At 38.6% G+C, this 22,932-nt stretch overlaps 1 protein-coding gene across 2 annotated transcripts in view; it reads right to left on the bottom strand.

The window, feature by feature from the left end:
• Positions 1 to 22,203, bottom strand: part of lrp5 (low density lipoprotein receptor-related protein 5) — a 180,160-nt gene extending 157,957 nt beyond the window's left edge. The window contains exon 1 of one of the 2 annotated variants that reach the window (XM_052029526.1): positions 21,969 to 22,203. In XM_052029526.1, the coding sequence (XP_051885486.1) occupies positions 21,969 to 22,023 (55 nt within the window). In that variant the 5' untranslated portion in view covers positions 22,024 to 22,203. The remainder of the gene's footprint in view (positions 1 to 21,968) is intronic. The other variant, XM_052029527.1, reaches the window with a different exon arrangement.
• Between the last annotated feature and the right edge of the window lie 729 nt (positions 22,204 to 22,932).

The raw sequence follows: 22,932 nt of genomic DNA, 5'->3' as shown, positions 1-22,932 counted from the left end.
CGGTATATGTGACAATAATAAACCAATCTAGCAATTTGGGTTTCCCAACATAGTTTACAACCAGTGCTTTAGAACTACAGTCATTGTTGTAATGAAGGAAACACAGCAGCCAAAATTTATGCTCAGCAAGTTTGACAAATAATAAATTGAAATTTACCCATCTTCTTCCGTAATACTGGGTGAGCGATAAATACTGACCAGAGCACTGGGGATCATTTGGAAAGACTCCACCCACCCTTTATTCCTCCTGAAAATCTATATCCTCAATTAACACAGAAGTTTGGCCAAGATCTGAGCTACAAAATTGGATCCAGTTGGCCATGATCTAATTTAATACTACCCTGACTGTCTTGGTATCTAACAGTCTGGAAAATAATAATACAGGCAACCCCCGTGAGTTGAAAAAGGATAAGTTTTGTATTTATTTATTTTTCCACATAAATTCCACAAGAACAAATTTTATTCTATATCTCAAGTTTTTGGGTGAATTTATGAATTCTGTTAGGACGGATTTCCATTACCTGAATGGCCGTAACGCGAGGGTTGCCAATACTTCAAACTATCAGTAAGGGTAGTTTATTAAACAATTGAAAAGCTCACAAGGACACCTTTTTTATTGTAGCTTTTTCCACAAAGGCAGAAGCTTTTGAAAATTTGCACACCAGACAATGTTGCAACATGGAGAGCAGCTGGCCAAATAATATAATCCTTAATGTGGTACCAACCAATATTATCTTTGCCACATATGTTACACTGACTTCATACAAGGCTGTCACTCATGGGACAACACCAGACATCTGTTCAACAATGCACTTAACTGTAACAGCACAATTCTGTGAAGCAATGTGCTGGAACTGGCCTACATCCAAAATTCTTGGTTAGACCTGGAATCCAGACCCTCACATACAATCCCCTTCCAGGGCCTGCACTGCAAGACTCCCAGAAAGTCAGCAGGAGTCCAGGAACACCCAGAAATAATGGAAACACTAACTGCCTGGAGAAATTACTTCTGTTACCTAATAAGCCTCGTTAAGAATATTTCCTTTCTTGCCACAGCTTGTACATAGAAAGCACTTTAAATGTAAAAAAAACTTAAGATGCATTATGAAACAAACTTTGACACCAAGTCATAAACATGTAGTAAGGATCAAAATCAAAGAGCTTAGTTTTAAGGAAGATCTTAAAGAGAGAAGTAGAGCAGTGAAAAAATTTTAGGAGGGGACTGAGAGCTAAGGGTCTAGGCAGCTGAACAGGACAGCTGCCAAAGGTGGAGCATCTAAAATAGGGAATATGCAAGCCAGAAATGGAGCAGTGGAAAGATAGATTGTTGAGCTGGAGGGGCTACAGAAATCAAAGTATTTGAGTTTTATATCAAATTGTTATAGAATAATTAGAATAAACAGAATCACAAATTAAATGGATTCCTTTCCCCCTTTTCAGATTGCCTTTTTCATGGATCTACCAGCATCTATAATCCCCTTCCTTATCATAGATCAAAGGGTGCAATAAATTCACTCTGTGCAGGATTTTGTACAGGGAAGAGGTATGAACTTTGTTTCTTGATTTCATGACTGAAATCAAAGTTAAAAGAAGAGATCTTGGCAGTATTCTGCACTTTGACTGCAGACAACTGGGGGACATCTACTGAAATTTTTTGACTGAGGAAGTGCATTTCGTATGAAAGGGTCTTGCACATGGTGTGTGAAAATGCATTAAATAATAACTGTTGCACATGCAGTATTCCAGGCAAACTGAAACTCTGATTATCAAATCCAGGGCTGTTTAATACCTTTTGACTATACACAAATTTTTTTATAAGCAGATTCATTTGTGTCCAATGGATTATTATGTTTTTGATTACTCAGGGGTGTTAAAATTTTTCTAAAACAAGAAATTCTTTAATTCTGTTTTGGAATTCAATCCCCTGATCCCGTGCCCCCACTCAAAGTAAAGGTTTCTTTGCATCGAACATAGAACAGCAAAGCACAGCAGCAGGCCTTTCAGCCCACAATATTGTGCTGAACTAATTAACCTAACGATGCCTAATCACACTAATCCCTTCTGCCTATTTTTTTAGTAAAAGATGTCAAAGTCAGGGGAAACACTCAGTTTTTGTTTTAAACAATCATTTTGCATATCCAACAAGAAAATAAATCAGTTAACAGTTAGGGATACTGGCATGACATGGGAACCCATTGCTGATTCTAGAGATGTCAAACAGAGTATAAAGACAAGGGAACAAAATCATGGGAGAAAGTAATTTTTAAAAAGTATTGTTAAAAGGAGATCACTTACATGTGACCATACCTGATTTTTTTGTTGAGCTATATATTGGGCCAATAAATAAAACTGAGAATTCTGGAACTAAAATGTATTGTTGGTGATCAATGCATAGATGGTGGACTGAGAGCGGGCAAAAATGAAGTCATCATGCTCAAGGAGACAAAACTACCTTTTGTAATATTCCTTTTTTTTGGCAAGTCACATTAATTTTAATGTTCTTGCACTTATTCTGGGGCCTTCATTACAAACTTCCTCACAGAAATTACACTTACTGAATTGTTATAAATATAATTTTCAAAGTGTTGAGCACAGCAAGCTGGATATTCACTGTTCTTTGATGCTTAAATTATATTGCAATGTTTAATGAAAATTACAAACTATAGAAGCTGGAAGTCTAAAATAGTTCTGACAAAGACAGTTCTGATGAAGGATCTCCAACCTGAAACATTAATTCTGTTTCTCTTCCCACAGATGTGGTCTGACCTGCTGAGTATTTCCAGCAATTTCTGTTTTTATTTTTGCAATGATGAATGATGGCTTCCTGAAGCTATACCCATTGTTGGAGCAATGTTTTGGTGTGTTTCACTTAAGACCCGAGTGTCTCAAGTGTGTCTTAACTTGCATTTTGTCTGGACAGCTTGCAATATCATCTTTTTCTTTTAGCTCTCTATATGCCTTTAATTTGCTATCTTTTATGTGGCATCTCACTTTGCTGTAACTTAGTCAGCAGGCATCCCACAGAAGTGATCCTCCACGTGCCATGCACTATCTTCTTTAGATTCTAGACTGATGATTGCCAAGCAAAAGCTATATAATTATCTTTTTTTTCTCAAATCCCTCAGTTTGCTTTCCATGTGTAATTTTGGCATTCTCACATGTCATCCTACCCACCCCCAATAAACCACACAGCCTGAAGACACAGACCAATCTGAAAACAAAAATATATGACATAAATTAGAAGGAGCAATTACAGACTCCACCATATTGATTCAAGTAACAAACTACAGAAATACTCAAAACTTTGAGTGTTTTGCAAACCGTGATAACTTATATTTTTATAATTTTTTTCGATAAGTTTACAAAGTTTATTGATATTAATGGTTAAAAGTACTAATTGGAAAAACATAATATCAGAGTATATATGGGTATAGGTGTGGCTATCAGTGTTCCCATGGAAATGAGCCTCCTTGTACTTACATGTACACTTACAGACTATTTAGAATCCAGCAGTCAGACTGAAGTTAGTCAGATCATGACCAATCAAAACCATTTTGACCAATCAAAACTATTAATTTTATCTTTGCCATAAAGTTAGATAGGTTGACTACTTAAAATATTCTGGTCATGGAATGGAAGTTAAATTATATATTTTCTAGTAGTTTGCTTTAAAAAGGAAATTCACTAAAGCAGTCAGAAATACAAAACAAAAAATGGAATGTTCTGCATTCATTTGTAGAACTTAGTACAATCGGCTGAGAAAGTAAGTCACACAATGCTGCTTTTCTGCACCATAGCCCTTGATCGGGCCTATGGCCGCCAGATATTCCAGCAGCCCGTGCATACCAACATTCACCTGGCCACCCCCAAATCCCCCCGCCTACCTCCCAGGTAAAACATCTGGGTAATTGCATTTCGGAAGGTAATGATGCTAAATTTATACCAAAACTGTATAAGGAACAGCCAGGTTTACTTTTGCAATTGGTGCCACTTACATTAGAGGAGGTGAAAGGTTACTGTGGGTAGACAAGAGGTTACAGTCAGATCAGCCATAATCTTAAAAATGGCAGAGCAGGCCTGAAGGGGTCGAATGTTACTGTTCCTGCTTCTAACTTGTACTTTCATTGCCTTTGTGTAAACCCACACTATATAAATATTTCTAATTCTTCACATTTCATGAGTGTAGATTGAACTTATACTTTCTAGAACTTAGATGAATGGGAGGGATTTATTGAAGCACAAAACTTTGAGGGTACATGGAAGGATAGATGTCATGAGGATGTTTCCTTATTAGGGGAGACTAAAACTGGGGAGGGGCATACTCAATAAAATAGTCATATGTTTAACACCAAGGTGAGAGGGCTGTGAATCTTTTGAATTCTCTACCCAAGACGGCTGTGGGTGAATCATTATTATACAAGCATACAAAAGCCATGTGCAAGCAGCAGAAGGAGCACAATACCTCACAAACTACCCACATGTCCACCACATCAGGCATATCCTTCCCCACCTGTGGGGGAGTCTGGAGCTTCCATATTACACTCATATAACCAGAGTGGAAACAAGTCATCATTGATCCTGTAGGACCCCCTAAGAAGAAGAGTATATCAAGCAGAGATAGATTTTGGACCATAAGGGTATACGAACCTCTTAAATAGAAAAGCAAAGCTCGGAGGATACTGAAAATCTACATGAAAGCAGAATAAGCTGTTAATTCTCAACAAGCCAGTGGCAAGAAAAACAAATATACAAGTAGAAACTTACATTCTTACTTGTACCATCTGTAGTTTCCCCACATGATTATTACTACTTATTTCTTAAATAACCAATTACCAAATACTAAAACTAATAAAATTAATTCATGTATACATATATGACTAAGTCCTTTCCTCTGCAAATAATACCATAAACTGAATTTTGAAATATATATTTTTTGGCAGGCAAATAACTTCAAATAAGGATTAGATGGTTGAACAATTTGGTGAAGGCCATGCCTCAATGTCAAAGAAAGTTAATGTTTACTCTTCCTTCTATGAAAAGCACAATTTCTATCTGCATTTCTGCTTAAAGCAAATGGTAATTGTAGATAAGTCAAAAGATTGGATTAAAGTCTGAACATCAAAATTTCTTTTTTAAATCTAAACATCAGAGGCTTCACAAGTTTTTAATAAGTGTGTCATTACAAGTCTGCAAGTTCAAAATTCATGTAGCTTTACCATTGCTGCACCCAATTCATGCAGCTGCACACCACATTGTTTCATTGCACTAAAACCACCTCTCAATACACCCATTTATCATTGTTCTGGTAGACTGCCGGGAGCAAGAAGACCATCGCACAATATGAAAGGAAGAACATGCATTTAAGTAGTCTCTCATCACATTCATTGGATGGCCTTAAGCCTTGCTAATTTTACAACCAATGGATCATTTCTAATGTGCAATTACTGTTGTTCTGTGAGCAAATATTTATCAATTAATGTCTTTAACAATGCCTGCACCAGGCTTTAAATAGCCACAAATGAAAGACAAAGATAACAAACTCTATACCATCCTTCACATTACTGCTTCAGCTGGCATTTTATTGTATTTTCTGGTGTCTCAGCCAGTAAAATTGGAATAGAGAGAGAGAGGTAGCGAGAGAAGGGGAGAGAGAGGTGGGGGGGGGGGGGTAGAAAGAGAGGGTAGAGAGAGAGGTAGAGAGATAGAGACAGAGACAGAGAGAGAGAGAGAGACAGAGAAAGAGATAGAGACAGAGAGAGAGAGAGAAAGAGAGAGAGAAAGAGGGTGGGGGTAGAAAGAAGCATGTATGAAGCACCTTTCATTTTGTCCCCATGACTTCAAGATGTTCCAAAGTGCATTACATCCAATAAAATACTTTAGAAGTAATTCGATAGTCCAAAAAATTAACAATCAGTTACAACACAAGGCCCCACAATAGCAATATGTTAATGATTGGATAACCTGTCGTTTAAGTGAGACATGAACTTTGGTCAGGACACTCTGGAGAATTCTCTAGTTTTCTTTAAATAGCCTGGAAATTGGACCCATTTGTGCATGCTTTTATGTGCAAATTGGGCTGCCTGCCACTCCCATGCAAAATTGCACCCTTTGGGAAAATGGCTCAGGCACTTCCTTGCGTGGTTTGCCTTAGCGCAGCTGATGTTTCCCTGGCATTAAATACGCACCTTAAGATGTCATGGATCACGCAGTGCGTGTTTCCTCCATTACTGGCAGAAACTGGATCTTTAGTTGATCGCTCAGGGATCACCATGGGACAGCAATTGAAGTGTCTGCACTGTAACAGCGATATCTTGCTCATAGTATCTGCCAGCTGCAGTTTTCAACCATCAGCATTATGGACAATGATTCAGGAGTGCTTCTTTCATTGACTGCAGCCTCTCTGTGTAAATTAATTTTAAGAAGTATCCTATGCTCTTGCTCTCTGATTAAATCTGCACCTCAGAGTGGATTTGATCCTCTCATAACATAGCAGTCATCTGGGTCAGACCATCGAGTGGCAGGAGGGTTTGGATTCCAGATATATGTTCCTTCCCTTTCCATCCCTGTTTATTCTCATCTCCGTGGCAGCCATACTGCACTATACTCCACAAAAAACAAACTGCTGGAAGAACTCTGTGGGTCAAGCAACATTTGTGGGAGGAAAGGAATAGCCAACATTTTGGGTCGAGACACTGCATCATACCTGGAGTGTCAACAATTCCTTCTCCACCCCACACCCAAAGGATTCTGCTCAACCCACTGAATTCCTTCAGCAATTTGCTTTTTGCTTCAGATTCCAGCATCTGCAGTCTCTTGTCCGTCACTCTACTGTGGCTGCCATGTGGAAAGCTCCAATTTTTGATGAAGGATCTTCAACATGAATCATTAATTCTGTTTCTGTCCCCACAGTCGCAGCCTGACCTGCTGAGTATTTCCAGCATTTCCTGTTTTTATTTTAGACTTTCAGCCTCTGCAGTTCTTTTTGATTTCCAAAGCTCTTTAAGCTCTGACTCACTTCCCTCTAGTCCATGTAGCAAATATGCAGCAGCTGCAAGTTCTGCATGCATCTTCTGCTGCTGGAAGATCATCAACTTGGTGGCACTCTTGGTCTACCTGAAACTTGTTGGTCTTCCAGTACAACAAGATGTCCTTAAGTGAATGTTGCCTGGCACATTCCAGGCTGCAGAAGTACATGCTAAGGGATGCACTGAAGCTTGGTGCAGCCAACAGAGTCTTTGTGCAGAAGAACTGCAATCTAAGATCCTGCTATCTCCAGTCCAGTGGGGCTGTGTCCTGTTCAAAACCCTCTCAAACACTTTATGGGTGTATAGTTCAAAGAGGCCACATGAATGATATTTATGATTTGTAAATTGAATGTATTGTTTTAATGACACGCTGAATGTAAAGAAAGCACATACTGATTGTATTATATTTTGCCTGTACATAGTTTGTTAAATAAAATTTATTTTTGAAATTAAAAAAGTGCAGATCCCATGGATCCCTTTTTTTTATAAGATATCTTTATTAATCACATGTACATCGAAACACACAGCGAAATACACCTTTTGCGTAGTGTTCTGGTGGCAGCCCACAAGTGTCGCCACGCTTCCGGCACCAACAGAGCATGCCCACAACTTTCTAACCCGTACGTCTTTGGAATGTGGGAGGAAACCAGAGCACCTGGAGGAAACCCACACAGACACAGGGAGAACGTACAAACACCTTACACACAATGGCCGGAATTGAACCCGTTATGCTAACTGCTACACTACCGTGCCTGCTAACATGATTCTGTATGTAATACCCCTTAATCACTGTTTTTAACATATTTTTGCCCAATTTCAGTTTATTTTTGGGAGACTTAACTGGGTGACAGTGCTTTTAGCACACCAAAAGAGGGAAAATCCAATTTCTGGGCAAATATTCCCATGGATTCTTATACACATTCATTCAGTACAAATACTCAAATATTTAAAGATATAGTGGTTTAGGTGTCAGTGTAGTATTAGTTTATCCATAAAATGCATTTTTGCACTGTTATCTTTCACTGTGCAAGGGAACAATAAATATTTACTATTCAGACCATATATTAATAAAATTGATTAAGTGTCAAGCAAACAAAACTTGTTAAAAATTGTATGGAATAGAATCAAAACTATTTAATGCTTGCAATAAATTTTAATCAGCAAGCATGTGTGTCATGTGCACCAAGGTGGTCTCAGTTTCAATCACGAGCCATATTTGCATTAACCAAATTGGCCATAGAGCTATTACAATTCACAAAGGACTTGTGTTTGGGGGAGGAAAACTATAAGTAATGACATTCCCTCATTCACAAACTGGAATGTCCATTAAAGATTGCATCAATTTTCAATGTTTAATTCCATCTGCTACTCCTCAGATTGTGAAGCAGGGGAGCCCACTCTAATGTAATTTCTTCCACCCGTTATTTAATAGCCCAACATCTTTTACTCAGCAGGTTTTGAAGTCTTAACTTTATTTCTTCACTGTACTGCAGACATGGTACTTGCCCAATTGCAGCATTTCTTGCATGTGTGGTAGTGCAAGAAACAACATTTGTACCACACAACTGCAAGATGACAATTTCCAACAAGAGACTGTCAAACTAACTCCCCTTGACTTTCCACAGCATTTCCACTAGGTCCCCTTCCATTAACATCTTGAGGTTATTAACATTTTAAAATGGCATTGTTCAGATCAAAAAAATGGCACCCTGGCAGCTCTCATTGGTTGGTGCATGGCACAGTAACAAATAGCCGTTCTGTTTATTTTTCCTCCCATCTTATTAAATGGGATCCATTGGGACCTGCACTTTTTTAATTTCAAAAATAATTTTTATTCAACAAACCATATACAGGAAAAATATAATACAATCAGTGCATGCTTTCTTTACATTCAGGGTGTCATCAAATCAACACATACTTACTCAAATGGTTTTGCAAGACTAACATATACCTTACTGTACTGCTGATACAGTAATTGCATGAACATTGGCCAAGAATCACCCACTTGACAGCTGCCCTTTTCTTCTTACAATTCAGATTGTGTTATTTTTGCTAATTGGGAGGCGAGGTCAATGGGGCATTTGTGATATTGTGCACTAACTTAATGTTAACAATCTCCTAACAAAGGCAGTTTCAACTGTCCCCCTTCTGCACCACCAAGGTTAAGTTTCATGTTAGAAGCATACATCTCAGCATTTATTGTCCTTACACCATGAAAAACCAATCATAAATATCTGTGGAGGTTCATACATATTTGCAACAAAAATATTGCCATTTCCTGACACCAATGGTGAGGCACAAATTGTCCAACTACTTGTGGCATTTTACAACTCACAGTATATCCCTTCCTCAAATGTAGTTCATTGTCACTTTAAAGCAATAACAGCAGGCAGCTTGAACTAGTTATTATTTTTCTAGCAACTTCTGGCCATTGCAATGTACAAACTAATGAGACTGAACCAAGTTTCATCTCCTTACCTAAACCATTCTCACCCGAGGGATGTTAAAAGAACAATTTGTGAATGTGGCTCCATCCACTAAACTCAATGCTTCCTTGCACTGTATCTTTCTTTTCCTCTGTCAGGCTAAAGGAAACCACAGCAAAAAGAATGCGATTCTGTACAAAACCCAGATTAATGGTTTATTAATTATTTATTCCCTCCCGATGTGGAAATGTTTTCAATTGACAAAATTTTTAAGTCTAGAAATTTATATATAAAAAAACTATGAAAATAGGGTGGATTAAAGGATACACACTCAACCATAATTACCCACTTCCAGCAAATAATTTTCAGCTTTAACTGAAAGAACAGTATGATTCAAAGCACACTGTGGGATTGACAAAATTAACAACTCTCCTTTATTCACCCTATAAGAAAACATTCATGAAATACAAAATGTTTGGTCTCATATGTGCTGTGAATGTGGTGGGCTCAAAGTGGGCTGTCTCATCAATTAACCTTTTAACATGAGGGTAGAGCATTAAAGCACATTCTAAATAAATGATCTCCAAGCAGCACAAAAACAGGAAACCTAATTAACAACCTATTGTTACCTCCAACCCAATAGGATCCAAGCTTTCTGATCTTTTGGAGAAGAAACTTAGAACAGTACAGCATAGGAATAGGCCATTCGGCCCACAAGGTCTGTGCCATCTAGTATTTGGCATTTCCACCCTAGGAAAAGACTCTATCCACCTTACCTATGTCTCTCATAATTTTATATACTTTTATCAGGTAGTCCCTCAGCCTCTGATTCTCCAGAGAAAACAATCCAAGTTTCACTAATACTCTCTAATCCTTTTTGCCCTAATATTATAAATGCACAAATCTCATACAACCAAATTTTGCAAGGTCTTGACCCAAAACATTCACAATTCCTTTCTCCCCAACAGATACTGCTCAACCCACTGAGTTTCTCCAGCAGCTTGTTTTTTTCTGTTCCAGATTCCAGCATCTACAATCTCTTGTGTCTGCATATATGGGTTCCTTGTGACCTTCCAAAATGTTGACAAACTCAATGTAAAATTATTGCGTGGTAGAAAGTTCCATTTTAACAGGTGTCTGGGACACCGTTCAGGTAGTAACAGCACAATAAAAAAAGTCTGATGGTGCCTATTTTTAGTTTTTTTGGGGGGGAATGTGGGTCTTACTGTCTAGGTCTGCACTTGTCGTCCTTGAGAAGGTGGTGGGAGCCATTAATGTTGAACCACCACATTCATTCTAGTGAAGATCAGGGCAATGCTGTTGGGAAGGGAATTCCAAGACTTAGAGGAATTCCTTCAATAATGAAGGAATACATATAAAGCTCCTATGTTCCCATTAGTTTTCCTCCAACTGAAGACCCTAAACTTAACAGATGTGAATGTTCCACCAACAAAACTCAGAAAGAAGATAAACAGAAATCAGAATCAGGTTGTAATTGACTGGCTATGTTTCCATGTGGGCAACAACCTCAACCCTGCTGCCAACTCACAACTTGTGCTCTGCTAATCGAATCGGAACGATAACAGATATGGCACTTTTTTTCCCAATTCTGCCTTAAGATAGGATCACTAACTTGATTGCCACCCACTCAAGTATCACATCCAAACGATTTCAATCCATTTTTTCCCAATTTAAAATACATGTAATAATTATATAACCACACTCTTTATTCCTCATCAGAGCATATCCCACATTGTATGTACCTTGCAGTCAGAGTTGTACAGCACAGAAACAAACCTCTGAACTCACTAGATCCATGCTGACCTTTATGCCCATTTACACTGATCCCATTTGCCCAGACTAGATCCATATCCTTCTAATGCCTTGCCTATTTAAGTATCTTAATGCCTCTTAAACAGATTATATCTGAGTCCACCACCTCCTCTGGCAGTGAGTTCCAGATATCAACCACACTCTGTATAAAAATAACTTTCCCCTCAAATCCCCTTCTCACCTTAAACCTCTGCCCTCTTGTTTTTAATATCCTTACCAGGGAAAATAGATTCTAACTATCTATCCTATCTATGCCTCCTGTAATTTCATACATCTCTATCAGGTCACCCCTCAGCCTCCTTTGCTCCAGCGAAAACAAATCCAGCCTATACAATCTCTCCCCATAGCTGAAGTCCTCCAATCCAAGCAACAACTGGTGAAGCTCTGCACTTGCATGCCTACAGTAAAGATGATGCCAAAGTATCTGTATTGTTCAATAAATTTTAACCAAAGCATGTAATTTGAGGTTCTAACATTTTTTTTCTTTATCAATATTCATTACCTCCTTCCAGCGCCTCTTTCCCAGGGCACCAAAGCTCAATACAAGAGGGCATGGCTTTAAAGTAATGGGTGGGAAGTGCAAGGGAGATATCAGAGGAAGGTTTTTTACCCAGAGAGTGGTTGGGGCATGGAATGCACTGCCTGGGGTGGTGGTGGAGGCAGGTACATTGGCCAAATTCAAGAGCTTGCTAGATAAGCATATGGAGGAATTTAAAATAGAGGGATATGTGGGAGGAAGGGGTTAGATAGTCTTAGGCGAGGTTTAAAGGTCGGCACAACATTGTGGGCTGAAGGGCCTGTATTGTGCTGTACTGCTCTATGATTAAAGAAACAGCTCCACAAGTCAGACTTGCTCTGGTATTTCACCTATTCTCTCAGTATTTACCCGTTTCAGATTCCTGCATTTGATTTTTACATGAAAATTTTATCCTGGTCTAAAACTAGTCACATTTGCTCCTTAAAGTCATAGGAAGATATGATTCTTAATATATTTTCTTCTGATATTCATCCCTTCACATAACTGCTGGCTCTCGGTGCAATCCCATCAGTCCCATTCCCCTACTTATTTCCATGTAATCTATTATCTCTTATTAACTTGCAGCATTACTTCTAACAATCAATAAGGCCAGTAAACAAAATAGAACATGGGTTCATTTTCGGAGGAAGAGAATTTTAAATCAGACATTATGTTAAACCATACAGAACATTACACCACTCCCATATGTGGTCTAACCAAACAGTTTCAACCTCCATTTTATAAAAAAAGATTGAAGATGAAAAAAAGTTACTCAAATGATACCAAAACTGAGAAGTTACATTAAAGGTTTAACTTTGGTAAAACAAAGGCTAAGGAATGAATTTGGATATCTCTGATATTATTAAAGAATATCATAGGGCATGTGTAGTGTTTGCAATTCCACTTCTGTGTAGATGAGACAAAAACCATGGGTCTTTAATAGTCATTTATAAATCCAATGGAAAATATAAATGTAAATGGTTAAATATGGAACTTACTACCATAGGTAATAGGTGGGAGAATAACAACAATGTAAGAATTGAAGGAGAAGCTAGATAAATGTGCAAGGAAGAAAAGGATACTTGGGGTTAAATGAAGAGGGATTAGGCAGAAATACCAAATGGCCTGTTATTATGCTATAAATACTTCGTAATGACACCTAATTAAAACCCTACAATCTGTTGCTTGATGTGATGGCTTCAGCTTTACAGACCATTGTTATTATTAAAGCTTGCATTGTAAAAAGTGAGGCTTACAGAATAACTCTCAGAAAAAAATGTATCATTTTCAATTTTATTTTTAATTTCCAAATTTACTGTTTTTCATTTATCAAAGTAACACTTTAATAATACAGCAAAGCCAAGAATGCTGATATCAGTTTTAGGATTGCTCACATTCTTCATCGTTTGCTCATTTGTTTATTTGGAGTCAACTTGGCTTATGTTGTATATCAAAGTGTTACAGTCCATTTAAACTAAAATCGTAAATAAAAAAAACTGTAAACTCATACATTCTTGTTCTAACCATTAAACTATTAGTTAAGCAACTAACCATTAATGGCTGACGTGCAGCTTATCTGATAGCCCCATATAGCGAGCTAGAATTTACCATAAAAACATGATAGATGTTAATTTCTCCCAAGGTCATCTCTTTGAAACCAAATAAAAGTGTGGAGTCTCAATCTATCAGGTTTTGAATTTCACAGTGAAACTTTGAAATGCTGTTTTTTTATTTGGTTTTACTTCGTAATTCTGTTCTGTCCTTGAACCAATCTCTTTCTCCTGCTGTACCTGAACTGACTTTTTAGTCCTTCATCTTCTTATTTCACAGTTGCTGGAGATATGTTGTTGGTTCCGTCATACATTGTGGTGCAGCATGCTTCATTCACTCCACAATCACCACCCCCCTTTCCCCCACACCCCACCATTATTAGCTTGAGTGGTCAGCACCTTTGTGAACAAGTATGTTATGACTTGACTGGTTTAATAGCGGATGCTATTAGATGTCCTTCTTCTGCAAAATCTGCTCCAGGATGAGATGTGGTCATGAGACAGCATTAATCTTTTTGCATTCTGCTTACATGCAACTTTGTCTTTTTACAGAACACAGGCATAAATTTTCGAACATGGGTATGTCTGAAGAGCTTTTTGAGCGATACAAATCTGCAAAGTGAAGCACTACTGGTTACACAGTCACAAGTGCTTTTAAAAAGTAATTAAATGCAAGGTACATGAAATTCTATCTGGTGTAATTTTCTCTATCATATTACAAAATGATGTATTATAGATGCTCAATGACAACACTTGCATAGCAATTCAAATCATCCAGTTATGCCTCTGCTACAAAATGCAATTACGGAAGTTTTAACAGGACAGATGTGAAATGATTAAGTGATTATCAAATTCAGTTAGAAACATCATACAGCTAAGCACATTACGACACCATAAGCATGTTACAGAAATCTTTTTGTGACAATAATTACATGTTATAAAGAACATTAAACTTCTCCATTGTAGTAGATACAAGTCATATTCAGCATACGTAGTTCAAAACTTCTGCCTCTGCAAATAAATCAGCTCTGAAGTCAAGTGCAGCTGGGTAAACTATTATCGCTAACTTTCAAAAAGTAATTCTGGTTACAAGGGAAATAACAGCAGATCTGTTTAACTTGATTACAGGAACAAGTCAGAAAAGCTTCTGACAGAAGCTACAATCTGAGGTGGCCAAAAAATTGAAAGAAACGGCATTCCTTTTTTTCTTTTCAGGTTGTTAATTTAAATTTCAGAAGCAACATAAATCAATCATGCACCTTTTGAACAGACTCCAACAGATGCACAATGTTCAAAGCAGCTGCTGTGCAAAATAATTTGAAGTGGAAGGGGCCTATAATTTTCCAAGTATCATAAACAGAAAAAAAATCTTCATCTGTATACATTTTTGGCGCTGCCAAGTCATAAAAAGTATCAGGGTCCTGAAATTACACAAATTCAACCTTCTGGACAAAGCTTTTGGTCATCTGGACCAATAACTTATTTGATCTGGTGCTAAAACTTGGTTGTTACAACTCCTGTGAAACATATTGATTATGTAACACTTTTAACATATTAAAAGTAGTATTTGTTGTAATACATCTTAATAAACCAGAATTTAAATCTTTAATATATTTTCTTTAAAATGAACAATATAGAAACTATAAAGTCACATCTAACTTACATTTTAAAATAATGAAACTTCATAATACATGCTACGACAATTAGTTCATTTGTTAAAAGGGGAAAAGCAGAGAGCTTTTCACTGGAAGCAAAGGTCCCAAGTAACACTTCATGTGTCATGCATAACAAGAAAGAGATGTGAGAGAACCAGGGCACACCTCAATAGAACATTTTGCTCCACACAGGAGGAGCTCATGGTCTTCTTTGTCATTAAGATGGAGACCATCTGTTCAATTGCTTCCTCTTTTCCTCTTGCCCACCAAGTCAAAGCTTCTCCTAATGTTACCCCTGCCCTTGACTAGAATTTGCATCTTTTCTACTTTCTTTCCCAATTCCCTAATATACTTTCTTGGTCCATGAAACCCATCATTTCAATGTGTTCTCTTAATTCTATCCTCAGTAAACTGATGACTATACAACTTCCTCTCCTGGCTTCTATTCTTTCCTTCCTTGGGATACCACCTCTTCTCTGTCAAAATATCCATTATATAGGACCCTGGTCAGACCCCACTTGGAGTACTGTGCTGAGTTCTGGTCACCTCACTACAGGAAGGATGTGGAAGCCATAGAAAGGGTGCAGAGGAGATTTACAAGGATGCTGCCTGGAATGCAGAGCATGCCTTATGAAAGCAGGTTGAGGGAACTCGGCCTTTTCTCCTTGGAGCGATGGAGGATGAGGGGGGACCTGATAGAGGTATATAAGATGATGAGAGGCATTGATCGGGTGGATAGTCAGAGGCTTTTCCCCAGGGCTGAAATGGTGGCCACAAGAGGACATAGATTTAAGGTGCTGGGGAGCAGATATAGAGGAGATGTCAGGGGTAAGTTTTTTTACTCAGAGTGGTGTGTGGAATGGGCTGCCGGCAACGGTGGTGGAGGCGGATACGATAGGGTCTTTTAAGAGACTGTTAGATAGGTACATGGAGATGAGAAAAATAGAGGGCTATGGGTAAGCCTAGTAATTTCTAGGGTAGGGACATGTTCGGCACAGCTTTGTGGGCCGAAGGGCCTGAATTGTGCTGTAGGTTTTTTCTATGTTTCTATTAGCACACCCTTCTCAAAAATCAGTCCCTCAACTTACTGTCTCTGCAATTTAGTATCCTGCCTCCAAAGTTTCTATTTTTTAAAATTCATTTTCAGGTTCTGGGCATCACCAGCAAGGCAAGTATTTACAGTCCACTCCCAATTGTCCTTGAACTGCTGCAGGCCTTCTCGTCAAAATATTCCACAGTGCTACTGTATAGGAGCTCCAGGACTTAGACCCACATTCAATGAAGGGCTGGCAAGATATTTCCAAATCAGGATGGTGTGTAGCTTGGAGGGAAACTTACAGGGAAGCATGTATCTGCTGCCCTTGTCCTTCTTAGTGGTAGAGATTGTGGGCTGGGAAATGTTGTTGAAGTAGCCAGGGCTAATAGCTGTACTGCATTTTGTAGATGGTATAGCCATAGTGTGCTGGTAATGGATGAAATCAATGGCAGTGAATGCAGTGCCAATCAAACATGCTCCATTTTCCTGAATGGTGCTGAGCTTTCTGAGAATTGAGGGAACTGCACACATTCAGGCAACTGTAGAATATTCCATCACATATCTGACATGCCTTGCAGATGATGAAAAGACATTGGAGTGTCAGGAGGTGAGACGGTCGTTGCAGGACACCCCTGGCTCAGACCAACTCTTGCAGCTGCAGTATTTATGTGGTTGGTCTAGTTCAGTTTCTGTTCAATGCTAGTCTCCAGGATATTGAAGATGGAGAAGAGGGGTTTCAGCAATGGTCATGCCATTGAATATAAAGGTGGATAGTTAGATCCTCTTGTTAGACTAATCATTGCATATGAACTGCAAAAGTAGTATGATTCTCTCCAAATGTCCTTGAACATGCTGTTGTCTTCCTAATTTCTACCAATCTTTCTCAACACTCTTGTTTCACATTCCCCAATGGTGGCCTTTGTCTTGTCTGACTAATTGAGTGTACTTTCATATGGTTCCTTTTGTATTTATGTAGTATGGTCTGAGAATTTCCTACTGTAGCTTTTCTTCTTATCCTTTACCATTACCTCTGGTGATCCCAACTACCATCATTCATTTCAGGCTGCCCTCAAGCAGCCCCAAAATGCAAATTCCATATTTATACCAATGACACTAAGCTTGACTTCAACACTACTTCTGTCAACCCCTCTGCCTCTGACTCTTTGTATTGTGAACTGCTTACCATTCAGTCCTTGATGAAGTGAAATCTTCTCAGACTGAAGGACAGGAGGACTGAAGATGCATTGTCTTTGTACTCAGCCCTCTCCCATCACAAACTCCTTTTACTAGCCTCTGTTACTATCTTCCTCCCTGGCCAATGTTGCAGACTGGACTGGACTAGACTTTTGTAACCTCAGCATATCATCTAATGTTTTTGTATTAGTCCGTGTATCTTCATCCAAGTCCATTTATGTGTTATTCCAGCAAAGGTCACTGAATATCAATCACAATTTTATGAGTGTTGGCTAACATTTAATTTTGAAAGTAACTGCAGTGCATTTTGTAGATTGCACACAACACAGCCAGTATGTAAGTGGTGGAAGGAGTAGGGTAGGAGTAAGGAGTGGAAGGGTGATGTATAGATTGCCATTCAATTGGGCTGCTTTATGCTGGATGGTGTTGAACTTCTTCAGTGTTGCAGATGCACTCATCCACGCAAATGCAAAATACTCCATCACACTCCTGACTTGTGCATTGAGATGATGTAAAGGCTTTGAGGAGACAAAGCAAGCCACACAAAAGTAAAGTAGCCTTTGACTTTCTCTGGAAGCCACAATACTTGTCCAGTTAAGCTATTGGTTACTGTTGACCACTAGGATATTTAACTTTCAGTGGCATTGTCTTTGCCAACGGTAGGTGATTTGATTCTCTCTTAGCAGAAATAGCTTTTATTTGGTGTGAATATTATTTGCTGTTTATCAGTCCTTGCTTGAACGCTAGCTAGGTTTTACTGCTTACAGACAAAAGCTGTACCATTTTCTGCAGAATTGCAAATGGAATTGAATGTTGTGGAATGATTAGCAAACATTTCCTCATCTGAATTTCTTACATGAAGTCAACGATGAAATGGATGGCTGGCCCTAGAGACTATCTGGAGTGGTGACTTGGAGTGGAGATGACTGACTTCTAACACCACCACCATCTTCCATTGGTATAATTTTCCAGCAAGTAGAAAGATTTTCTCCGACTTCCATAAACTTTACTTCTACCGGAGCTCCTTGATGTCAATTTCTGTCAAATGATAAGTTCATCCCCCTAATGTTTCTCTGAAGATCAACTGTTTTGTCCATTTTTGGACCAAATCTGTAAGGAGCCTGAAGTAGAGTGCTCCTTGCGAACCCTAAATTGAGCATTGGTGAGCAGATGACCAAGAGCAAATTAAGGGGTGGTAATTTGCCAGAGTGGATTTATCTTTTTTTTGTGAACAGGATATAGCTGGGAAATTTTCCACTTGGTGAGTTGATGCTAGTGTTGCAGTTGTACTGAAGCAGCTTGGATGGAAATACAGTTGATACTGAAGTTTTGTCCCAAAAGCTTTTGTTGTGTAGCATTGCCCCAGCTTTTTCCTGACCTTATCTGGAGTGAATTGAATTGGTTGAAGACTAGTTTGCTTGATGTGGCCAAGATCAATTATCCATTCAGACTTCTGACTGAAGATGACTGCAAATACTTCAGCCTCATCTTTGCAGTCTCTTGTTGGGCTCCACACTTTTTGTGAATGGAGCCACCTCCTCCTGTTAGCTACATAATTGCCAGTAATCATTCGGAATTAGGTATGGCATAACGAGATCTTTGATCTGGCCTGCTGGTTGTGGATTTACTAAGTTCTGTCAATTACATGCTGTTTATCGCACATATGGTCTTATGTTGTTGCTTTGCCCATTTGGCATTTCATTCTTAGATACACCTGTTGCTGCTCCTGGCATATCCTTCTAAATTCTCCAGTAAACAGTGATTGGTTCCCTGGCACAATAGTGGTGGCACTGCGATAAACATACATAAGGTTACAAATTGTGAAAGAATACAATTCTGCTCCTGCTGCTAATGGTATGGTGCTTCATGGATGCCCAGATATGAGCTGATAAATCTGTTCCAAGTGGATCCCATAATGCACGATGGTAATACCACACAACATGAAGGATATTGTCCCCTTTCCTACCTATCTTGTGGTAGATCATCTGCAGAAGGAAGCTAAGTGAGGATGAGGTCAGTTTAGTTTACTTCTCATGTGGTTCACTCATCACCTACTGGTAACCCACCATGGCAGCTCTGTTCTTCCAAATGCTTCAGAATTCAGTGGTGTTACCAAACCATTCTTGGTGGTGAACAATGAAATCCCCACCAACAATACATTGTGCCTTTGCTGCTTTCAGTGCTTCTTCCAAATTTTGTTCAACATTGACAAGTAATGATTAAACAGTTGAGTGAGGATGACAGGCAGTAACCAGGAGTGTTTCTTGCACATGTTAAGCCTGATGCTATGGGGCCTCACTGGGTCTGGAATCAGCATTGATGACTCCCAGTGCCACTTCTTCCCAACTCCATATCATTATTTTCTACCTCCCAATGATTCAGGATGTACCCATGGATTGAAAGGTAGGAATGTGGGGCACTGGCTGAAAAGTATAATTTTGTGAGCATGACAGTATCAGCCTGCTGTGGGATGGATCTCCCAATTTAGATCCTGTCCCCAAATGTTCAGACAGAAGATTTTTACATGGGTTGGCTGGGCTAGGAGCAACACTGTTGTGTCTGAATCCAGTGCCCATGTTCATGTCAAGTGGTCCATCAGTTTAATTCTTATGATCCAATGTTGTGGTTTTTCATATAACTAGACTATTTCATAAGGCAGTTAATAATCAACTACATTCATGGGTTTAGGGTCACATATCTGCCAGACCAATTAAGGGCAACAAATTTCTGTCCACGAAGAACATGAATGAACCATATGGCTTTTTTACAACAGTCTGGTAACTACATGCTGACCACTGCTGATTCCAGCTTTCTTTTCCCTTCCCAAAACCAATCCAATTATCACTGTCTAGCTGAGATTATCTTACTCAACACAAAATGGAGAAACAATCGTGGGATCTTTCTGGAGTGAATAAGTTTGCTAAGTAAATTCACCAAGTCATTTTGGCCTCTTTAATTCTCCAAAATGTCTTTACATAATGAGGGAATTTTTCTTTAACACATCTGCATTGTTCCGTGGCTCATATGACTGACTAATACATAGTTTGATAATTCAACTCTTCTTTATTACGTGACCACTCAGTACAATTAAACCAAAACAAAATACATCTACCCATCTTTGAAGTGTGGATAGTGGCTTAAAAGAGAAATATTATTTTAAATAGCTAACATGCTCAGTTTTTGAAACCCTCTCATATACAAAAGAGGCAATTCTGCAATAGAGCCCAATGTTACAAAACTATGACAAAGAACATTCTATAACAAGTTTCTTCTAGTAAAATGCTCACCAGAAACATACCAATTATTTAGTTTTATATTTTAATACAGAGGTGAGCTTTCCCAAAGCTGAGCTAAGTTACAAATAGAGTATCTGAATCTCTGGATCACACATATGTATTCAGCACATGACCAAATCCTTCACAAATGAATAAATTTATGGATTCCTAATATAATAGTTTAGAATATTTGGCATATCACTGCACAGATATCCAATAAAGTTTGGAATACCATTTCTATCATTTATGATTTCCATATTTTCTAATTGTAAATGTTAAACTGACACATGTTCAGATTTTAATGATGAACAATTGTTTTAAAAATTAGATATTTTCCAGTCCAATGTATTTAAAGTTGCAATACACTGAATGATAAATTTAAAGAACACCTTGTGTTTCAAGTTAATCAATCCCATCCTTTAAAATTGAACAAAATCGTTGGAGGTACAAAAAGTACAGAAAGTATTGATTACACTAGACTTCCTAATATTACAAAAAAACCATAAAACACTGGCTTCAAACCTGGATAAGTGGGAGGTCAGCACAAGTAATAAGTAAATATTTTAAATTTCTTTAACAGTTTCGTGCACATGAACTCCCATTCCCGGTACATTTTTATTAAGAGTTGTTTACTTCCCCTGAGCGTTCACATTCCAAAATTTCAGTTTTTAGTTTCAACGTGTTCACTACCATATGCTTACATAAAAGGTCGACATTTCGTGGAAAAACTGTGCGTTTATCTTTAGCTTCTGTCTGCTGGAGATTATTCATTAACTAACCCGATTAGCTAACAGTTTGAAACTCTCAGCTTTTTGAAATTGTACAGATGTCATTTTCCAGAACAGAAATATCGCACTATAAATACATTCACATAGGCATACATACACATTAAATAAATGAGGTGATCATACTAAGCCAAATACAGTGCCAACAATCGCACAGGCAAATACTACCTTTGCGAATGCTTGGTCTATTATACGTTACAAATGCCAACTTTACACAAGTCGCGAGATACATTCTGACGAACTTTTCAGAACACGACCAAGTGACACCCGACACGACGTCTTAAACGCCTGTATCCGCGGCCTTAGAATAATTGATGTTTTCACTTAAGCTTTTTGCATACCTAACCTATTCCAATTTAATCAAAACACAGTTTAACATTTACTGCCCAAGTTCCACAATGTTATTAAAATCTACTTAAAACCAACTGAGAATATGTAATCAAAAGGATTACGATCTTTCACGCTTTTTTGTTTGAAAAAAATACATTGATTTACAGTGATAGCAGTCTGAAGACTTTTTTTGCGCTGCCACACAACACTTGGAAGCAGTTGATTTCCCTAAAACTTTCATTTACTACAAATAGAAAGGCAATGAAGCAACAATGCAGAGCCCCTGGTAAAATCAGAGATAACAACACCCAGTTGGTCAACAGACACACAACCCACACCTACCTGTTGCAATCAGACAGTGACTGAAGGCGATCAACGTTAATAACAGAGTCTCCATTTGTAGTTGGAAGAACAAGTGAAAGCGCTTCACTCGGGCCCCATAGTTACAAGGTACCGCCGCACACAAGAGCGCCTTCGCTCGCTACCCTATCGCCAGCTCCGTCCCCACTGGACAACTTTTCCCTCCCTCCCCCCAGCCACTACCGAACTCGCCAGCGGAAGCCTAGCCACTCGTTCTGATTGACAGCGCTCCGTGGCCAATCACCAGGGGAGTCCTGCAAGTTTGCCCTTTCATGCTGCGAAATCACTGACTCCTACCCGTCCAGTAACAAACGAGAGAAGGTGGGACTTTCTCGCCTCCCTGCCCTCCCTCCCTCCAAATAGAAGTTCGGCTGACCTGAAGAATTTGTCGATTTGGCTCTTTGCCATAGGACTGTCTGAAAGAGTGTTGCTAAAGTAGAGCAACGATCGCGTTCATGTGAAGTTACAAGTAGTTTTATACTTCTTTTCATAAGTTCAGTTTGTAGACGCGCGTCAAATATGCCCCGGGAACGAGAAGTATTTCCACAAGTGTTTTCTTTTTGATCAAGTAGGTTCTCAACTATCGAAAAGATGAAAAACCTCTCTGATGTGAATGTTTCCGCCTGTTACTTCTAGACAGTAAAGATAGGGAAATGAGCCAGACAGAGTGAACGATTATCTATGTGGTTACATTTTTTTTCAAAAAAAATTAGCCAGATATTCCAACATTCGCCTCGAAATGCAGGGAAAAAAATACTGCCACCAATTGGTGTCAAGGCAAACAGCAAACTATCTTTGTTCAAATGTGATGGGCAACTATCACCTTCATGGAATCTTGGCCCATTGAAATATTGAAAATATACCGCAATTATGGCTATTTTCTTTGCTTAAATATTCCAGAAAAATTAAACACAAAATTTCGTACCCGATTAGCTTTGTCAAAGTG

Source organism: Pristis pectinata, chromosome 14 (assembly GCF_009764475.1).
Source record: "Pristis pectinata isolate sPriPec2 chromosome 14, sPriPec2.1.pri, whole genome shotgun sequence".
Classification (NCBI taxonomy): Eukaryota; Metazoa; Chordata; class Chondrichthyes; order Rhinopristiformes; family Pristidae; genus Pristis; species Pristis pectinata.
Note: the sequence above shows the minus strand (reverse complement) of the source record. Positions and strands in the feature narration are given on the sequence as shown.